Source organism: Macrobrachium rosenbergii, chromosome 49 (genome assembly GCF_040412425.1).
Source record: "Macrobrachium rosenbergii isolate ZJJX-2024 chromosome 49, ASM4041242v1, whole genome shotgun sequence".
NCBI classification, from domain to species: Eukaryota; Metazoa; Arthropoda; class Malacostraca; order Decapoda; family Palaemonidae; genus Macrobrachium; species Macrobrachium rosenbergii.
This window is the reverse complement of record NC_089789.1, coordinates 36,978,606-37,001,318: the sequence shown is the minus strand read 5'-3', so window position 1 is coordinate 37,001,318 and position 22,713 is coordinate 36,978,606. Positions and strand designations below refer to the sequence as shown.

Below are 22,713 nucleotides of genomic sequence, written 5' to 3'. Positions count from 1 at the left end.
CATATATGTATGTGTATGTGTGCACTGAAAGTATACACATATACATATTAACTAAGGATGCAAGTCGCTAGGTAACTACTTACTACATAGTGTAATTCCAACCCATATTTATAAAATAAGCAGAAGTACTATCTGTATAAACCATATTAGCGGTCTGGAGACGAAATCTGTCGAAAACGCAACGCGGGCAGTGAGGGCCTTCGTTAATGAAGAGCAAAACCAATCTTATCCGAAAGACACAAGGCCCTTTCTTCGCACGAGGAATGTCGATGAACGGAGAAGCCCCTCGAGGTATAAAAGAAGAGGTGTTGGGGCGGGTGGGGCGGGGGCGGGGGCGGGGGGCGCGGTGTCTTTAAAAGGCCAAGGCAGAAACTCTTGGCTTACGCGCAGAATATTAGCCTTATTCGGATAACCTCCACTGAAGCAGCTTCGAACATTAAGGATCGGAATTAATGGGGCGTGAAGGTCCAAACCAGAGCGTTTTGTCGGCGGAGAGAGAGAGAGAGAGAGAGAGAGAGAGAGAGAGAGAGAGAGAGAGAGAGAGAGAGAGAGAGAGCCCCTCGATCGTTGTTGTCTCACTAAAGGCGAGCTGTCAGGTTGTCCGCTGAACGCTCAGCTGCCAGGATCCATGTCAGTCAGAGCGTCTTCTTCGTCCTGTTATCAAGGTGTGACAGGTAGGGGTCGAATGGTCCCTTACGCCTTGACGGGTCCCGATAAAAGGGGAGATTTATGCAACGGCGATTGGTCCTATTCTCTGGGGGAAAACAAAAAGGGTTTCCATCCTTATTTTTCGTCGGCGGAGACAGACTGACAGACAGACAGAGAGAGAGAGAGGAGTCATTTGCAATAGACTTGTTATGCGAGGTGCATATTTCTTCGTGATGGATGACTTCCTCTTGTTCTTTTCTGTCAAGGTCAGGCATAATATTTTTGCCGATTTACTTAAAAGCGCTGCATTTTGTCAAACCCATTCTATGCAAATTAAGGGCATAAAAAGATAAACGAGGCAGGACTATAAAAAGCGAACATAAGTGGATATTTAGCATCGCCATTTTTGCAGATCGTAAAGTTGTGTCCTAATTCTCATACTTTTGTTTTGTATGGATGTCAACCACGTACATAGTACAGAGAATAATAATGGCTTTTATTAAAGTATAGAGCTGTATGAGAGTTTAGGCAGTAGATATAGTAGAGGCACACTCAATAACTTGACAAAAGCAAACGATTATGTAAAAACTCTTTACTTTCGTTGGCGCATTCGGAGAAGATTTTACTTCCGCTCGCGCGTGCGCGCGATCACTCTCCTATATTACAGACAGGTCAAGATAAGAGGCTGAATCATATTGTCAGTATGATTCGGAAGTTGCTTTTAGTGTCGAACTTTGAAAAATCTGTGTGGTTTGGGATTTGGTCGGGCTCGAAGGTGCTATAAGTGACTTTGAAAAAATGTGCTATTTGATTCAATACTGAGAGATTGTTCAGTATTTATGACTGATAAGTACAGGAATCCTAAGGTTTTAGTAAATCGAAATATCCAAGAGGCGAACTGGTTGCCACCTTGGAAAAAACAAATCGGGCATTCGGTAACTTTTGGCATAAAAGCTAAAGAAAGTTCGAGCTGGGTTTGTCAGGTAGATTCTTTAGCAAAGAGTTGATACGAAGGACTTGGCATTGATGCCCCAGAGTTACAAAGTAGGAGTAAACTTGTTAGTGTTTTGATGGTATGGGCACTATTTGGCAATTAATTGAAGCTCTATGATACTCATCCATGTTAACGTATTGTAATATGTAACATGTTCATGACCTTTCAACTTGTTCCATTGAATACTTATAGTGAAAATGATGAAGCTGAGGGATCGTGAAAGCTGTTATTTCAACACGTTTGATTATCCCGCATGTAACTGGAAAAGCATCATTGATAGAGCACACATACTGTTGCTGGCCCTTTGATCTATTTGGTCGTAAGTAGTATCTATTTCCTCAGAGTTTGTAAAGATGCGCAACTTTAAATAGCTTGCGAATACACAGTTTTTGTTATGCAAGCTTTTCTTTAGCAGAGCTGGCAATCCAGATTGTCACCTGGAATGCATCAGCGCTGGAACACAGAACAGAATTGTTGACATCTTGATCAACGCTGTCGGTAGAAGCAGCAGCTCCCGACGACCAAGAGAGTTTCTCATCATCGTCAGTGGCAATCTTGGTTTTCTTTTATGATCACCCAATAAAAAAAGAAGAAGAAGAAGAAGAAGAAGGAGATGAAGAACTTGACGAGCAGGGGCGCTGCAAAAAAGATAGCAGCCCAGAAGGGCGGGTCTTCGTCGAAGATTCCTTCGCGTTTGTAATATAACGACGGACTACTAATGTAGTGTGAAGCCCAAGTGGAGATATGTCAACTGGGCACTTATGAGGTATTAATCAACTCCCCGAGAGTGGTGACAGGTCGACTCCAGCCACGGTTGTTCCTCGGACAATCATGTGCACGGAAAAAAAAGGGGGTGCCCAGCTAGCAGTTTGGGGGGGAATAGAAATAGGATGGAGACTAATATACTGTATATATATACACACACACATTAATAATATTAATATTATATATATATATATATATATATATATATATATATATATATATATATATATATATATATATATATATATATATATATATATTATATATATCTTGAACTGACCATTATAACGTACTAAGGCTATTAGAATTTGAACCTTCAACACTTCAAGGAAAGTTACAATACACGGATAGCAGCGCAGTATGCAATATTAATGAATTACGATTGTATCATAAAAGAAACCCTCCTATTGAGGGAAATACAAATTTTGTTCCGACAGGTAAAACCAAGATTTAGTAGAATGTAGCTCGGTCAGTTGATTGGTTCCTCCCTCGTCTGCCAAACTTCGGAATACTCTCGTTGTTTTCGTGTTTTCTTGTTCCGTCAGACACTGTCCGTCTTAATTCTTGTTGCTCAGTTGTTTTCTTTTTCTTGTTCCGTCAAACACTGTCCGTCTTAATTCTTGTTGCTCAGACGTAATGGGATTATTGTGGCAAAAAAGTAGAATGCTAAAGAAATGCTGGAAAAAGTAATTTGATAGATGTACATACAATAACAAGCACAGTATTAAAATAATAAATGTTGGCATAAACACAGTGAGAAAAAAAATTGGTAAATTGCAAATCGCTCGAAATTGGTACAAACATAGAAAGACCAGTAGCAACTAAGCTCATTAACTGTGAAAGAAAAAGGCAACTACTTAAAAAAAAAAAAGAATAAAAAGCGAATTAACCATCGCAAGAAAAAACTAACCCCTTCATAAAAGACAATAAAAAGCATGACAAAGATAAGTTCCGGACCAACACAACCATCGATCAAATGAGCTACACCTGCCCACACAGGTGTACAACAAAACAAACAGGAGCAAACAAAATACGGAAGCAAACACTCAAAACACAAACATCCTTTTACTCCCACCCGCGATGCAATCTGTGGTCCGAGACACGGAGCTTTGATGGATTCGATGCCATACCGGAGTGCATCACGTCTCGTTCGTGTATTTGGTTCTCAAGGCGGCGATCGGTAACCTTCCGTTCAATTTTCCTTTTTTTTTTTTGGCAGTATTTTCATTGCGCATGCGTAGGTATCATGCAGTGTGCATATGGTTAATATCGTCTTTGATAGCACTACGTGAATATGAGATAATAAACAAATTCGATACTGAAAAATCTGCAGGATGATCAGTCGCCTAATTATAATATTATTAATTTGTTTGATTTTGTATTAATTTCTATGAAATTTAAATGTTATAATTATTTTTTCGTAAAAACAGTTTAGCATCAATGCAGAAATGTGACAGTAGATAAAAAAAAACTAGACAGAAAAAGGGCTTATGTAAAACTCTGGCAATCATCTTATTCTTCTTATATAAATATAGTTTTCGAACCGGCTATCCCCTTAAAAAAAAAATCACCTTATTGCAATCAGTGCATCCATTTTTATCTTCACGTTTATTTATGGTCTTATGACCGAGTATTGCCACTGGCACTGCCTTGTCCTCAAAAGCACACACACACACACACACACACACACACATTGAATATTATTATTAGATAGCACACATGACACACACACACACACACCTGGAGAGACCCCATACAATTCTATATAATTCTTCGATAGGACTGGATAGAGTCTTATCTGGGAGAACAGTCCCCTCTTGTCAGCCGTGGAGTTCGATCTCATTAATCAGACCAGACCTCACGCTGGTTGGCTGGATCTCGAAGGGGCTGTGTGCGTGTGTGTGTGTGTGTGTGTGTGTGTGTGTGTGTGTGTGTGTGTGTGTGTTGGGGCAATATTGCTGTTTGGCATTTGGCTCTATTGGGACATACTCATCTGCACGTTCATTAATCAGGTATCGTGGTCTCTCTCTCTCTCTCTCTCTCTCTCTCTCTCTCTCTCTCTCCCTGTTACTTGATCCTCATTTTATGGACTTATCCTGCTCTCTTTGTTAATCTTATATATATATATATATATATAGGTAGTATATATATATATATATATATATATATATATATATATATATATATATATATATATATATATATATATATATATATATATATATATATATTCAATCAGAAAGCTACAAACGTCCTTTTTAATATCCAATTTTACCTCGGAAGGATGTTACTGAAGGGGAATTTTGTTGATAATAAGTCCACCGTCCCGTGGGGTCGAACCAAAGGACGGACGAGGAATCAGGACTACAGTGACACACTCTCAACTGTGTCGGCCACAAGAGATGGGTTATGTTCCCATCTTATATATATATATATATATATATATATATATATATATATATATATATATATATATATCTATATATCTATATATTATAATATTATAATTCACACTTTCATGGTGTTTCATGTTTAGTTCTAGCTTGATTGGTTGAATAATTAGAATGATAATTATTTGGCTACTGAAAATCTCAAATATTACCGAGAGAGAGAGAGAGAGAGAGAGAGAGAGAGAGAGAGAGAGAGAGAGAGAGAGAGAGAGAGAGAGAATGTTTGTGTGTGTGTGTATGGGTTCTTACAGTAAATATATACATAGAATAATTTTGGTATAACAATATCAATTTAACGACTAGCATCATTATTTTTTACCTCTTCCTTGTATAAATCACTAGGTTTTAAGATGAATTAATCCTCTGGTTAACGGAGAAGGTCATAACCACTAATTTGATAAGAAAATAATCTTCTTCAAATACCAGGGAGGAAAAATGATCTTTTTGAGATCAGCAGTTTTGGAGATTCAGAAATTACATGAATTTTTCAAGTACAGTTTACCATGATTTAAAGTTTTATTTGGAAATTTCGCTGGGTTTATAAACTTCAGGATAAAACCATACCTTCCGTTCTTTGGTGTATAGTGAACCTCATTATCGCAAGGCTTGAAAATAGATAAAATTACCGGAAAATAAATACAGAATGTGAAGAGAGATGAACAATATCAGAGTATTATCCTTCTGTGTCGTGAGTAGCCCCTGACTCCAGTTAACACGGAAGAAATATTATACGATGAAGTGACTCGAAACTTCCCAAGTCATTACCCCAAAAATAGAGAGCCAAAGATGGTGCTCCTGCGGAGTAGCGGTGCCAGCAAGGGAGGAACCGTGTCCACGGCCACGGCTTCCAGCACGCGGGCCCGCAGGAAGCCCCTGGTGACATGGCTGACACTCCGTAGTGTGTGGCGCACTCGCAAGATGGCGCGCAAGTCTCCTCACTGTTCGCTGCTCGTACGTTTTTCAGTAGGAATGATTTTTTGGAAATTCAAGTTTGTTTGGATTTCTCTTTTTTTTTGTGGTTGTGTGCGTGTGTTTTTTAATAATGTTTTATTATGCTAATTATTAATATTATACTTTTAGTTAAGGCAATTGCAGTTTATTGTTAAAGGGTTTTAAATAAACCGATTTGATATTGTTAATATTAGTAGTACCGCATTTTATAATTACCAATGTTACTATTAATTTTATTATTATTATCATCATTATTATATTATTATTATTATTATTATTATTATTATTATTAGTCGTCGTAGTAGTAGTAGCAGTAGTCGTCAAGAGTTTAGCATTTGCTAATATTTTATTAATAAAATACACCAATTTACTACTATGATCTACGATGTTTATTATTAATCAATTATTATTCGCAGGCGTACTACAGGCAAGGGGTGGCGCTACAGTGCCTGGGTCGCCATGCAGACGCCCTGGCCGCCTTCAGCAGCGGCCTGGCACAGGACCCGAAGTCTTTGCAGCTCTTGGCCGGACTCGTCGAGGCCGCCATGAAAAGTCCTCTGAGAGGTAAGTCGATGATTGGTTGAACGGTTGGCTCAGAGTCCCCGATTGGCGGAGGGATGAGATTTTCTGTCCCACGCAAATGGAACTTTGAAAGTTCAAGCGAAGTTGCAATGCGTGACTACCTTAATGCTGTTCTCCTTGAATTTTATTATATATTTTTTCTTCTGTTTATTAGTTTATTAATTTATTTTTTTCTTTTTAATAAGTGAGATCTCTTCTTTCAGTATTTCCATTTGCTTTATCTTACTTCCTAATGAACAGCATATTCTTTGGAAGCTTGAATTTCAAGTCAGTGGCCCCTGTGGTGTGCTTGTTCCATATGAACAGGGTTTATCTTCTGAATAATAATAATAATAATAATAATAATAATAATAATAATAATAATAATAATAATAATAATAATAATTCGATTTTTATGTATATACGATTATTTTTTGGTAATGGACTGTGCACTTAAACTTGCCGTCGTCCAGCCAGGGGTCAGACTGTGTTGAAACTTATGTAGACTCTTTCACTATTGACGCTTATGTAGAAGTGTTTGAGTACTGTAGTGAAAATAATAATACTATAGTAGTTACCACCGCTTTAAATAGTTGCGTTTTGATTGAAAATTAATGCATTTTATATTAAAGGAAAAGGTTATTTTAGTTGAAGACTTAGTGGTACTCAGAGTATTTTAGTATTATTAATGCATGGCAAACGTAACTGATAAATTAGTGCCCGTGTCTGGCGCAGGGGTGTGATAATCACAAATGGGGAAGGAAAACTAGGACTTTATCCCGCAGGGAGCGATGGAACCGCGTATAGGGAAAAATAGGATATAGTGCGCTGGGAAAGCAGAAGATGGGAGAGAATGCCGTTATTTTAAAGTATAGGTGATTAGCTCTCTAGTATTGTCACGCAAAATATAATTAATCAGTGACATTATTTATATATACTGTATATATATATATATATATATATATATATATATATATATATATATATATATATATATATATATATACATGCATATCCTCCCTTCATATAATTCTCATTCAAGTAGGTCTGGGTCTTCCAAATCTTTTGGTGCCCTCGGGAGTCTAGGGTAAAGTTCTACCCTGGGTGAAGTGAAGGACTTGCCCAGGCCATCTCCATCTCTCCTTCTCTCCATATTGTATCCTCCCCTCCCTATCGTAACACTTCTCACCTTGTCTTGTCATTTGGCTCCATCTTAAAGTTTTATTATTCTCACATCGACAAAATCTTTTACAGTTTCATTACCATACCAAGTTTCATGTCCGTACAGCAATACAGATCTTACTCAACTAATGTAAGGTGTTAATCTCGTTTGCAGGGTCAGTCTATTTGAGTTTCAAATTTTAATTAACCTACCCATTGGTTGATTTAAAAATTTTTTTTTTTTTTAGTCTTTCACGAAATTCCAACTGTAGAGAACCTGTAATTGGAATGGTTACAGTTTTGAGTTAAAGCTGAACATCTTACAATAGATATTTATGACAGAAGGTCAGAGTGGGGACTGTTTTGTTATGCCAATGTTTTCCTTTAGTAAAAACTGTGGGTTGACTTACTTCAAAATATAATTAATCAGTGACATTATATATATATATATATATATATATATATATATATATATATATATATATATATATATATATATATATATATATATATATATAAATACAGTATATATACATACATACATACATACATACATACATATATGTATGCATGTATATATATATGTATATATATACACATACATACATACATATCCTCCCTTCTTATAATTCTCATTCAAGTAGGTCTGGGTCTTCCAGATCTTACCTACTAACAACGAGCATCGAAAAAAAATATGATTTTTTTGTAGCTGAATTGGGCACTTAAGATTCAGCATCAGAAGCATAAAAAAACCTTGTTTTGTGAATTGAAAATTACGTTGTCAGTTTATTTTTAGGCACCCGTCCTTCCTTCCTATCGCTTTCCTTTTTAAAGTGAGCTATCCTCTCTCTCTCTCTCTTTTTCTCTCATACACGAACGCGTACGCGCGCGCAAGGAATATATAAACGCGCGCACATGCACAGAACCACTACCCTTCCTTCTTGAATTTTACTTCTTAGGCTTCATATTCAGGTTTGGTTTATGTGCGTATAAACCAGGATAAGCATATTATGATGTATCATTCTCTTGATAAAGAGATGCGATTCCGGATGAAGAAGGAGAGATAGAGAGAAAGAAGAGAGAGAGAGAGAGAGAGAGAGAGAGAGAGAATGCCAAGGGAAATTTATGACATCAAACAGAATTTTCTGCTTGTCCAAACAAAAGAGTTAGAGTAACGGCCGATGAATTTGTGATCATATAGTAGTCCTCTCTCTCACTCTCTCTCTCTCTCTCTCTCTCTCTCCAAGGGAAATTTATGACATCAAATAGAATTTTCTGCTTGTACAAACAAAAGAGTTAGAGTAACGGTCAGATGAATTTGTGATCACATAATAGTCCTTCTCTCTCTCTCTCTCTCTCTCTCTCTCACTCTCACTCACTCACACACACACACACACACACACACACACACACACACACACACACACAGAACTATTGGGTAACTGTCAGATGAACTTGTGATCATATGGTAGTCTTTCTCTCTCTGTGAGAGAGAGAAATATTGGTCTGTAAAGGTGTTTTTAATGTAGCTGTTTTCGAGCATCAAACGATATTTCAAGCTTGATATAAGATCATTCTAAGGCCAATCGGACAGGCCTCTACCCCGTAGTAGAGTTAGACCAGCCTCTGCAACTACTCGAGGTAACTCCTCAGAGCAATAACCCATGTTGGCCTAAGGCTAGCCTGATCTAACAAAAACACCCTTAAAATAAAGTGCTTTATGTAAAGAAACAGTGGATAGGTAAGACCTACATTGCATAGTAGTACATTTTAGAAATTAACACAAAATGTACTCGGTTTAAAAAAAAGGATTAAAGTAGTATTTTCCCTGAAATCTACTGCAAGCTCAGGTTGAGAATTTGAGCTGGTACCATTAACACAATAATAATACACACACAATAATAATAATAATAATAATAATAATAATAATAATAAATGTTATGAATAGGGAGGCAAGAGTCATGTTTAATCGTTTATTAAATGAGCTTTACCGATCATATGGATTTACCTGTTGATTTTATCATTTTTGTTACTGTTCTTCAACTTTACCAGAAGAGTTTTTAATGTTTTTTCTTTTATTTTTTGAGTTAACGTTTGTATTTTAATTGCTTGCATAAACTTTAAACAGATGAAACCTGCCTTAATTGAATGAGTCACCTTGGAATACTTAATAAGCGCGGTCTCTCTCTCTCTCTCTCTCTCTCTCTCTCTCTCTCTCTCTCTCTCTCTCTCTCTCTCTCTCTCTCTCTCAAAACTTAATAAATTTACCACTTGACTTTAGCCACATTTAATTCAGTTTATCTTGAAGTCTTCTTTCGTATTCTTCCTCATCGCTAACGTACGCCTCCCTCTTTTATCTTTCATTCCCTTTTAACTCCTGTCTAGAATGTTTTGTCTCTTTTAACCTTCATTTTATATCGTAACTCTCTCTGTCCCCCCGCCCTTCCGCCCCCCGGCTACCCTCGAGTGGGCCAGAACAGTAGACTTAATCTTTCTGGATGCTTTTCTGTGTGTATAGCGTTTTTCTTTATGGCAAGTAGTGGTTGTTTGGATCCATGTCGGCGGAGCTCGAGATCAGTCTTGGGCATCTAACTGTACCCTCAAAGAGAGTATGCTGTCGTATTAGACAGTCCCTGGCATAAATCTCTAGCCAAGTGCTTATATATACACACTAGCCTCATCTCTCCACCAACAACCTCACCCTCCCCCTCCCCCTCACTCTCCATCCCCAGAACCACTGAACAGTAATATATTCCCTACGGAAATTAACTCATTCTCCGGTTGGACTTATTTTTTTTTTCATTAGGGTGTGAGTTTGTTTTGGGATTTCGAAGGATTTTTGTTTTTGGGAGGGTTAAGTTCTTTGCGAGTGTGTGTGTGTGTGTGTGTGTGTGTGTGTCTGTGCATGCGTGCGTGCGTGCTCCAAGTAGTGCAAGCACGTTTCCAAATATTGTTGTTATTAGATGGTGTCACGTGTGTAAGAGGAATTTTGCTATTGCCAAGTAACGAACGCTGTATTCACGTGGTCTTTATTTACAGACTCAGTCGACTTTTCAGGCCCTAGTGAACCGTCCTTGCTGACCCCACATCTTAAGGTGTGCATATATAGTTTTATATATATATATATGCATAGTATATATATATATATATATATATATATATGTATATATATATATATATATATATATATATATATATATATATGTATATATTTAGAAGTAAGGATGTAACCAACGCTTACCACCTTATAGGATGGCAGAGAGAGGTGTAACGTTTCGTTTTAAGCGGTGATTGTGAGGGAGAGGTTGCTAGCCCCATGCCCATGGTCTCGCAGACAATCACTGGAACTCCTTTCCCCCTGAGAAACTGTTAGGATTTACTAGAGCGTTACTGTTCACATGTCTCCTAGACTGTAAATGTGCTCCTTGAGATAATCTTCCGTTACAGAAGATTTGTCAGGGTTCAGTGAGAAAGACGACGATGCCAGAAATATATAAGTTTTATATAAATGTAAAGGCAGTTTGAGATTACGTCCCTTGCTAATTTTGTTTTGTTTTGTTTTGTTTTGTTCTTGTAATTTTCATTTCAGCGTATACTGACGTAAATGTCCCGTCGCCTGTTTTTTTTTGTTTTGCAAATTACTTTGATTTGATAAAGATAATTATTTCTGAAGAAGAAAGTTGTGTTGCCAGCTGTTAATTAATCAATTAATTACTTTATTTTATTTTCTATGTATATATTAATTTATTTAATTACACGTATAATTATTTTTCTCAATTTTTTGTTTTGAGAAATGACGCAGAATTTATTTACTTATATTTTTATTTATTTTATGAATGCGTGCGCTTGATTAAAGAACACGTTACTCTATCAAAACTACATAAATTGACCCTGTATAAATTAGAACTGTGTAACATCTTCGTATTTGGGCGAAAGTATTTTATTCCCTAATATGCGTATTAGTAGTAATACCATGTGGGGGTATCATAAGAACCGACTGCGTGACAGTTCTTGCCCGTGGTACCCTTCCTTAACTCATGTTTGTTTATGCAAGCATCTGTCGTCAGTTTCATGAAGTTGGTTGGTGGCGTTTGTGTTTATTTTAAAGTATATATTTATACTAAGGGCATTGCTTGTATTATGGTCAGTTAGTTGACTGCAGGTTTGGTTGATGTGTTTGAAAGTTGACTGCATTGCATGAAATGGGCCCTACAAGTAGATAAGTTCATTGCGGTCTATGTTGTGGTGCTTGTAAGTTGACTGCATCGCATGAAATAATAGCCCTGTAAATTGATCGGTTGACTGCAGTCTTAAGTAGTATGCCCTGTGAGTCTAAATAATGGAGCCTGAGTTGACTGACATTTGTGCAGGAGTATGTGAGGTGATTGTAGAGTGCAATGGGGCCTGTTAGTTAACTACAGTGTATATTTATTAGGGCCTACGAGTTGACTGCACTTTGTGTAGAAGGATTATTAGTTAACTAGTGTTTAGTTAATTCCTTAAGCTTGCTTTAGTTTTTGTAATGTGACTGTAGTTTTTGCGATGTGGCCTGTGAGTTGTCTATTCTGTATGTGAGGCGGCTTAGAAGTTGAAATAACTTATTGATGGCGGTGACTCTCGATGGGAGAAAAATAGTTATGTTTCTTGCTCGTCACCTTTGTTTCCCTTTCTTTAAAATGTGGTTTGATTATTTCATCTTGTCTAATGTATCTATATTTGTGTTTTTATTATTTCAGTCTTGTCTAATGTATCTATATTTGTGTTTTTAATATTTCATCTTGTCTAATGTATCTATATTTGTGTTTTTATTTTTTCAGTCTTGTCTAATGTGTCTATATTTGTGTAGAATAAAGTTCCCACACAATTCTGACCAATGGTTTAGCCAAGTCTAAAGCAAGTTGTGAAAATGCCAGTCTTAATTATCTGCATTTGTCGCAGATTACAATTCTATAGGAATTTCTCCGTTTCTCTTTGACCCGCAAGTCCAACGTAAACCTTCAACCAAGTCTAATCCAAGTCCTCTCGTTTTTTACGTTTTTTAGTGTTCTGAAAAGAAAACTATTGTGCCGGCTTTGTCTGTCCGTCCGCACTTTTCTTTTTTTCTGCCCGCACTTTTTCTGTCTGCCCTCAGATCTTAAAAACTGCTGATGCTAGGGGGCTGCAAATTGGTATGTTGATCATCCACCCTCCAATCATCAAACATACCAAATTGCAGCCCTCTAGCCTCAGCAGTTTTTATTCTATTTAAGGTTAAGGTTAGCCATAATCGTGCTTCTGGCAACGATATAAGACAGTCCACCACCGGGCAGTGGTTAAAGTTTCATGGGCTGCGGCTCATACAGCTTTATACCAAGACCACCGAAAGATAGATCTATTTTCGGTGCCCTTGATTATACGATGTACAGAGAAATTGATTGCGTTTTGTGTTTTTATTAATCCACACACGTATGGGTTTATCTATATAGCATTTTGTATTAAATGTTTTGTACTGGCCTCTTTCGTCATGGTCTGAAGACACGTTCTGTCGGACCGGAATAAGGCTTCTGGTATCTGAATAATCACTTTTTTATGGGACTGAAATGCAGATTGGAGAGTTTATCTGTCCTGGCGATTACCGGGGACGTGTGGCGAATATAAGTGGAGGGTTCTGTAGAGTCTACGTTCTATAGGACGTGGAATTTTACAAATTGTAAAGGACAGTCAAGTCCTGTGTTGTGGTTTTTTCTGTGGAGAATAGAATACACTGTTATAAAGCTTTTACATGAAATTGAAGCGCTTAATTGTAAAAGTTTTTCATGGCAGTAAAGCACAGAATAGAGACTTTTGGTAGATAATATAACCAGGAATTATGGGATTTCTAGGTGATGGTAAGTTACGGAGAATTATGGAACTTCTATACATTATTACGGAACTACTAGGTAATGAGAGAAGAATTTAGGCTTCTTAATTTGGAGAAAGAAACGTGTAATAATGAAGTTCTACATGATAATTAGGCACAGAGTTATGAAACTTTAATGAGCATAATTTTGAAACTTGTTTGGATAATGAAACAGATAGATGTGGAACTTACTCGTTACATTGAAACTTTCTTGTAGAACTTTAGAGGTTAATGAAACCCGGAGTTAAGAAAGGTTTCCATGACAGTGACATACGGAATTATGGAACTTTTACAGATCCGTGATACACGGAATTGTGGATCTCATGTGGACCGTAGAAACGGAATTGCGGATCTCATGTGGACCGTAGAAACGGAATTGCAGATCTCATGTGGTCCCTAGAAACGGAATTGTGGATCTCATGTGGACTATAGAAACGGAATTGTGGATCTCATGTGGACCGTAGAAACGGAATTGCGGATCTCATGTGGACCGTAGAAACGGAATTGCGGATCTCATGTGGTCCCTAGAAACGGAATTGTGGATCTCATGTGGACCATAGAAACGGAATTGTGGATCTCATGTGGATCGTAGAAACGGAATTGTGGATCACATGTAGACCGTAGAAACGGAATTGTGGATCTCATGTGGACCCTGAAACGGAATTGTGGATCTCATGTGTACCCTAGAAACGGAATTGTGGACCTCATGTGTGGACTGTAGAAACGGAATTGTGGATCTCATGTGGACCCTAGAAACAGAATTGTGGATTCATGTAGACCAGAACGGGAATTGTGGATCTCATGTGGACCCTAGAAACGGAATTGTGGGTTCATGTGGACCGTAGAAACGGAATTGTGGATCTTGACCTTAGAAACGGGAATTGTGGATCTCATGTGGACCGTAGAAACGGAATTGTGGATCTCATGTGACTGTAGAAACGGAATTGTGGATCTCATGTGGACCATAGAACGGAATTGTGGATCTCATGTGGACCCTAGAAACGGAATTGTGGAACTTATGTGGACCGTAGAAACGGAATTGTGGATCTCATGTGGACCGTAGAAACGGACTTGCGGATTTCATGTGGACCGTAGAAACAGAATTGCGGATCACATGTAGACAGTAGAAACGGAATTGCGGATCTCATGTGGACTGTAGAAACGGAATTATGGATCTCATGTGGACCGTAGAAACGGAATTGTGGATCTCATGTGGACCCTAGAAACGGAATTGCGGATCTCATGTGGACCATAGAAACGGAATTGTGGATCTCATGTGGACCCTAGAAACGGAATTGTGGATCTCATGTGGACCGTAGAAACGGAATTGTGGATCTCATGTGGACCCTAGAAACGGAATTGTGGATCTCATGTGGACTGTAGAAACGGAATTGTGGATCTCATGTGGACCCTAGAAACGGAATTGTGGATCTCATGTGGACCCTAGAAACGGAATTGTGGATCTCATGGGACCCTAGAAAACGGAATTGTGGATCTCATGTGGACCCTAGAAACGGAATTATGGATCTCATGTGTGGACTGTAGAAACGGAATTGTGGATCTCATGTGAACCCTAGAAACGGAATTGTGGATCTCATGTGGACTGTAGAAACGGAATTGTGGATCTCATGTGGAACCTAGAAACGGAATTGTGGATCTCATTTGGACCCTAGAAACGGCATTGTGGATCTCATGTGGACCCTAGAAACGGAATTGTGGATCTCATGTGGACCTTAGAAACGGCATTGTGGATCTCATGTGGACCCTAGAAACGGAATTGTGGATCTCATGTGGACCCTAGAAACGGAATTGTGGAGATTTTGCGAGGCATAAATTCGGCGTTGTATTACTTAAATAGAACAGTGAAACACAAAGTTCTGGAAATTTTCTTTGATAGTGAAACACGAAATTAAGGAATTCTGAAGGTTCCGTAAAGTACAGAAGCGTGGACATTCATACAATTGTGAGAGACGGAGCTCTCGGTATCATGCGAGATGAAGAATTTCTGTACTTATAATATTACGGCGCCATCATTCTGTAAAACACTGTCATGGAAACTGGATTGTTGTTGAGAATCCAGATAAATTATTTAGGGCGATGGAAACTCCAGTATCTGGAAAATCCAACTCTAATTTAAGTTGAAGGATATCCAAGTGTTGTAAAGAATCCATTTACTTTATTCACGAGAAATGTATAAACCAACTTATTCATGATAAAGGTAATTATAGTATTCTGAAAAATTCAGTCACGACAAGAGGAAATCTCAGTACTTTGGAAATTGCAGGTGGGTGTTCACTGTAAATGAAACTGCATTATTCTGGAGAATATAATATAGTTTTGCACGAAGTGGGTAATTTAGCGTTCTGGAGAACCCATCCGTTAATTCATGACGAATAGGAATTGGAATATCCTGGAGGCCCCACCCCGAGGAATCGCAGTCCAGCGCGAATATTATGATGTAAATTTGCATGCGATAACAAAATTATCATTGATAATAAATAGGGTATGACCTAAGGATTTTTCCTGTAGAAATAATCATACCATCTAATATTTACCACTTTTGAGCTTAATAGTTGGTTCCATTGGGAATGTTGGGAATTCAGTGAAATTCTTCAAGGAATCAGTTCCCAAAACTTGTCATTAGTTGTTAGTTAAGATTAAAACGAAACTGACGCAAAATATGCTTGACAGGTAACTCAGTTATGTATTTTTACTAATGGACATTGGACCAGTGGCTTTTTACTTACAAAAGAAACGTCTCGTTTAAGAATGAGTTTGGATGCATAAATGTCCAGAGTCTCTTTATTCAGTGTCCCAAAATGCCTCGGAATCGTAAACGTGCTAAACATAACGGCTGATCAATCCAAGGATTACGTAAAGACAATAAACTTCCATCAGGCGGCCGAGGTAGCTCACGCATGCCCGAGATATGGGATCTCCATGGAAGGATTCCGATGGAAACGGAGATACAAGAGAGAGAGAGAGAGAGAGAGAGAGAGAGAGAGAGAGAGAGAGAGAGAGAGAGAGATGAAACTTGGGTGGTTTTGCTTAATACAAACTGTTGCCGTGAATTAAGAAGCATGATATCTCTTAAGATGTTATATGTTATATAAATATATATACATACATACATGCTGTATATATGTATATATATATATATATATATATATATATATATATATATATATATATATATATATATATATATATATATATATATATATATATGTGTGTGTGTGTGTGTGTGTGTATGTGTATTGATTATAATCACTCAGTCTTAAATTTTTCTTGTGGTAATGATAGATATTTGTAAGGGTGTTCTTAATCGCTCAGTGAATGTACCGTCGACTTTTTTTTCAATTTTCTGGTAAGCACCGTATGTTCATTTATTTACTTATTCTTCCTCAAAAATTTATTGTGGTTAAGAAATTATCTTGTTTATCTATAAACACAGGCCCGCTCCGCCAGTGTTGTCAGATTTCATCGGTCTCTTGCAGAGCAAGAGCGTTGTTTATAACCAGAGGAGTTTAATGACACCATTAATTATTTCCCTTTCCCCCTTATACGATTAAATCATTCTGGGCATGTGTAGCACGACTTTTTGCCATTATTTAAACTCGGGGTTAAATCGTATCTATTGCTCCGAATGTAAGCGATTGACATCATCGTGACCTTCGAGATAACCCCCCATATTTTCCCTCCCTCCTCCCTCCTGCCATGTAGAAGGACCTTCCCTACCCCCTCCCATGTAGAAAGCTCTCCCCCTATCCTTACCATATAGAAGGTGCTTCCCATTCTGACTACCAGGCATGTAGAAGAACCTCTCCTGCCCTTGTCATGTAGAGGGGCTATCCTCTCCCCTATGTAGAAAGCCTTTCTTCTTGTCATGTAGAAGGGCTTTCCTCTCCTTGCTAAGTAGGAAGGTTTTCTTCTCCTTGTCATGTAGAAGGGCTTTCCTCTCCTTGTCATGTAGAGGGACTTTCCTCCCCATGTCATGTAGAGGGACTTTCCTCCCCTTGTCATGTAGAGGGGCTTTCCTCCCCTTGTCATGTAGAGGGCTTTCCTCCCCTTGTCATGTAGAGGGGCTTTCCTCTCCTTGTCATGTAGAAGGGCTTTCCTCCCGTTGCCATGTAGAAGGGCTGTCCTCCCCTTGTCATGTAAAGGGGCTTTCCTCCCATTGCCATGTAGAAGGGCTTTCCTCTCCTTCTCATGTAGAGGGGCTTTCCTCCCCCTGTCATGTAGAAAACCCTTTTCCTCCCATTTCCATGTATAACATTCCCTCCCCATTGCCATGCATGGCGGTCTTTCCTCCCCCTTCGATGTGTAGTGGAGTGGTGTGTATATGGGACCCTCCTCCGAAGGGTCCTGGTGTAGGGGGAAGAGGCTGACCTGAAATAGTTAAATGATATAAATGCCTCTGTCTTTTATCTGGTCCTGTATCTGGTGGTTAACGAGCCCTAATGAGGAATGAAGTAAGAAAAAGAGCCAGAAGGAGTCGAGAGATAGTGTGTGTCCTTCGACCTCTGGGGGCATGAAATGCTCGAGAGAGAGAGAGAGAGAGAGAGAGAGAGAGAGAGGGGGGGGGGTTCCTTAGTGGTGTCGCTCTTTATATGAACAGTAAGCCCATTGCGACAACGTTCGTGTGTTTGTGTGTGTGTGTGTGTGTGTGTGTGTGTGTGTGTACGAATGACCTAAACCAGGGCAGTTTATAGTGCCCTGGGTTTTACATCCTGTAGCCATTTCCGAGCTGATTACCATTCGGGGCGCACGGCGAAGGGTAACCGAGTTAGATGAGGTGTTTGCTTTATGGGATTCGGTTCGGGAAACCTTCTGTCAAGGGGTGAATGACACTTGTCCTCAGCTGGTGAATAGGAGTGGTGAAAAATACATTGCTAGGTGTTGTCTGTGTTGTGTATGTTATCTGTTGTTCTCGATGCTTTCCTTAGTTTTGATCATATTTTTTTTGGGGGGGGGTGTTCTAGGCAGGATAATGCCGTTTTGGGGTTTTACTACGTGGACGTTTACACAATTTGATTAATAATAATAATAATAATAATAATAATAATAATAATAATAATAATAATAATAATAATTTGACAGGTTCATGTCGGAGCCTCCGAAACTATAGATGAGAGAGAGAGAGAGAGAGAGAGAGAGAGAGAGAGAGAGAGAGAGAGAGATGAGGTTAGTTGCAGGTGACAAAGACACATGAGGATTGATCGTGCTGACCAGATAAAAGAAGTCGTAGAGCCGAGTTACTCGCAGCGTAGGGGAAGGGGGACAGTAAACTTTGGATAATGTTTTACGGTTAATCTCTCTCTCTCTCTCTCTCTCTCTCTCTCTCTCTCTCTAGGTGATTAGGCTTCCTTGTTTTCGTGTCCGTTTCCATTCTTATGAATATCTTTGATGTGTTTTTGGTTGAGAAAATAAACTAGCTTTTTTTTTTTTTTTTTTTTTATTTTTTTTTTTTTTTTTGGTGAGGTGCGGGCGATGGTGTTGGTGGTGGTTAACTTTTGGCCCCGTAATAGATACTTAACTGTTACTTTACCCTTATGGTGAAGTAGCACATTTACGTATTAGAGGTGATGGGGGCCACAGGTTTTACTTAAATGCTTTATACGGTTCCTGAACTAGTTTCAGGACTTCCAAAACAGTTGTTATTTTGTTATTTTTTAAAATCGTTTCGTACCCTTTGTCTCCTAATGGTTTTCAGTATTTTGCAGTTTTTAATTGAGTAGGACCGATGTATTATTATTATTATTATTATTATTATTATTATTATTATTATTATTATTATTATTATTATTATTATTATTTTTAAAAATCCACAATTATCTGAGTAAACTGTGTTAATTATAAAAGATAATTGTGGATTTGTATATAGAACAATTTAATCACGATGTTGTCAGTTTCTTATTATTATTATTATTATTATTATTATTATTATTATTATTATTATTATTATTATTATTATTATTATTATTATTATTATTATTATTATTATACTGTTGAGTGCATCGTCCCTAGAAAATGAAATTGCTGCATTTCTAACTTTGAGTTTCACCAGCACATTTTCATGAAGAAATGTGAATATATCTTAGATACTTTCCGTATGATTTTGGAAATCATGTGTCTGTTAGGCAATTACCTAGTTTTTATGAGTGCTAGTACGCAAGTGAGCAAATTTGAATGTACATGCGAGTGTGAAAAACTATAAAATGTGTTAAAAGCTTCAAGAGAAATTCTTGAATAAGTGAAATGTGAAGAAAGGACCGTTGATGGTGATTTTTTTTGTTTTTTTTTTGAGTTTTCTGTAAAAGAAAACTATTATGCCGGCTTTGTCTGTCAGCCCTCAGATCTTAAAAACTACTGAGGCTAGAGGGCTGAAAAATGGTTTGTTGATCATCCACCCTCCAATCATCAAACATTCCAAATTACAGCCCTTTAGCCTCAGTAGTTTTTTATTCTATTTAAGGTTAAAGTTAGCCATAATCGTGCTTTTGGCAACGATATAAACCAGGCCACCACCGGGCAGTGGTTAAAGTTTCATGTGCCGCGACTCATACAGCATTACATCGAGACCACCGAAAGACAGATATATTTTCGGTGACCTTGATTATACGCTTTAGTGGCTGTACAGAAAACTCGATTGCGTCGAAGAAACTTCGGCGCATTTTTTTACTTTTTTTTTTTGTGGTAACTGAAACGTTCAGTACACTGCATTTGGTTCACATCAGTTATCACTGTTGTTAATCGTGAACATTTGGTAAGAATAGAAATAAATCGAGAAAAAAAAATACCCGAATGACATTTTTATATAACTGGGCCAATTCATATATTTTGTTTGAATAGGCGTTTTATGATTAATAGCTAATAATAGATATACATTAAGAATAAAATTACGCAATGTTTATTTTTATCCCACTAAGCACATTTTCCTTCATTTGCTTAACGAAAGCTAGCGCAGATCCTCAGTGACTCACTTCTTATTCAGTTGTGGGTTGAGATGCTTGCTACAAACTATCTCTGACTGATGCAGGCGGCATTAGTTCATTATAAGGCCCGAAATCATGCGGAGTAAATAAAAGGAAGTACATGAGGGTGTTTTATTCAGCAGTTGTTTGTTCAGCAATAATAATAATAATAATAATAATAATAATAATAATAATATATGAAGGAAATAGACCTTCTCTTAAACAGGTCTTACTGAAAAGGATGGCTGTGTAAAGGTAAATTCGCATAATACAGCCATCCTTTTCAAGGATAACAATAATAATAATAATAATAATAATAAGAATAATAATAATAATAATAATAATTCGTCAGTATTAAATTTATGCCGTTTTGACTTTTATGGAAGCGTAGCGTAGATTCTGTTTTACATTTAATAGATTTAAAAAGCAGTGCTTCTTCACCTTATAAAAACATGAAATTACTACACATAAAAATTTGCGGACAATAATAAGCTGGGCAACGTTGGCTCGTTTGAAGATTTCTGGAATAAATTAATATTTCATTGAAAAGGCTCGTGCGTCTGGTTGACGGAAATTATATGTAAAGAAAAAAAGGCCCAACGTGACTTTTTTTGCGATGCTCCTAGATGACCAGAGCAAAGTCACAATTAAATGAATGGTAAAAATCTTTGTAAACTCAAAATTAATGGATTTTAATCCCAATTCTGAGAATGAATAGAGCAGTGTACACTTGAAAAAAGCACTGTTTAAGTGGGTTTTACTTTTAATTTCGGTACGACAAGCTTTGCTATAACTAACTCTTAAAAATTTCACAAAGTAATGAAAAAAACTCAGAGCGAACCCTCCTAGCTACAGATGGTTCATACCAAGAATTTCGTAACGACAAACTTTGGTATAACTTAGAAACAAGTCAGTTACTATAGTAAAAATTATCAGCTAAAATTAACTGATTAACAAAAGGAAAATAGCTTACGAGACTTTCAGTTAGGGGCGACGCGGCTGAGGAATCATGTTCTGCAATTCCGCATGATAGGCAGAGTCGGTCTGCCTCTAGTATGCGGACTGGAATATATATACATATGTATATAGCTGGGAGCATAAGGTATCAGGTTTTTTTTTTTTTTTTTTTATAAATTCGTTTACTCTCTGGGGTTTTTCTTTCAGTTCATGGAATGGAGAAACAAACTAATCGATGTCTGCTATAATGACAGAAACTCTCTTGGCGACAGCGTTCAGTAACAGTCGCTTATAGTGAAAATCCTCGTAACGATAATTTCTTAGGGTAGCTTAATGGCTCATAGTTTTAATTTCGGGAATGATCACCAGTAGACAGAAAAGATAACGAGAAACATCTCTTAGTGATGAAGTAATAGCTCATGAGTTTAATTACCTGGAAAGGTAGAGAGAGAGAGAGAGAGAGAGAGAGAGAGAGAGAGAGAGAGAGAGAGAGAGAGAGAGAGAGAGAGAGAATACTCCCAGCGATACTCTTAATGTCTGTTTTAACCTCGGAGGTGATTTAACAAAAATCTTTGCGATTTTTATAGTATTCATTTCGAAAGAACGAGAACTGGGGACAAATAAAAATAAAGATAACAAAATCTTTAGTATTTATAAAAGCAACAGCACAAATAGTTTTTATTCAGCTCGGGAATAAAAACTAATAGCAAAACTGCAACTGTCTTTTCGATATAACAAAAACTATGATTACCGGAAAAAGCAAGACAAGAGTCAGTTGTAATAAAAAAAAAATTCAGTTGTGATGAAAAAAAAAATAATGATAATTATAATGATACAAAGAATCAGTAATAATGATAAAGTAATGTCACTTATAATGTTAAAAAAGATCCAGTTATCACGATGAAGAACAACCAGCCAGTTAAAATGAGAGAGAGAGAGAGAGAGAGAGAGAGAGAGAGAGAGAGAGAGAGAGAGAGAGAGAGAGAGAAAAGGACTCGGAACACCCCCATGTTTTTTCCTGGCGAATGGCGGCGACCTCAGCCGATAATTTGCCCTGACATCTCCTGTAGAGCCGCCCGTTCTTTTCGCCTTAGCATTCCTCTGCTAAATATTAGTGTTGGGTCAACGCTTGGGCACCGGAGGGGGCTCACGTGGGTAGAGGGGGCATGGGAGGAGAAGGGGTGAGGAGGGAGAGAGGGATGCAGAGTGGGGGGGAAAATATGCGAAGGAGGATTGACCTCTCAAGGAGGAGGTAGAGAAGCTTAAGAGGGAGAAGGTTTGGGGAGGAGATTTTAGGAAGAGCATCACGATTGTATTTTGTTACATCGTTTGTTTGTGCTATTTTTTTTTTTTTTTTTTTTTTTTTTTTTCAGC

General features: G+C 37.7%; 1 protein-coding gene across 1 annotated transcript in view; it reads left to right on the top strand.

Annotated features, from left to right (window-relative positions):
- The window catches only part of LOC136832251 (tetratricopeptide repeat protein 28), a 344,711-nt gene that overhangs the window by 220,022 nt on the left and 101,976 nt on the right, over positions 1–22,713 (top strand). Inside the window, 1 exon segment of the mRNA XM_067093114.1 lies at positions 6,225–6,372. Coding sequence (XP_066949215.1) covers positions 6,225–6,372 — 148 coding nt within the window.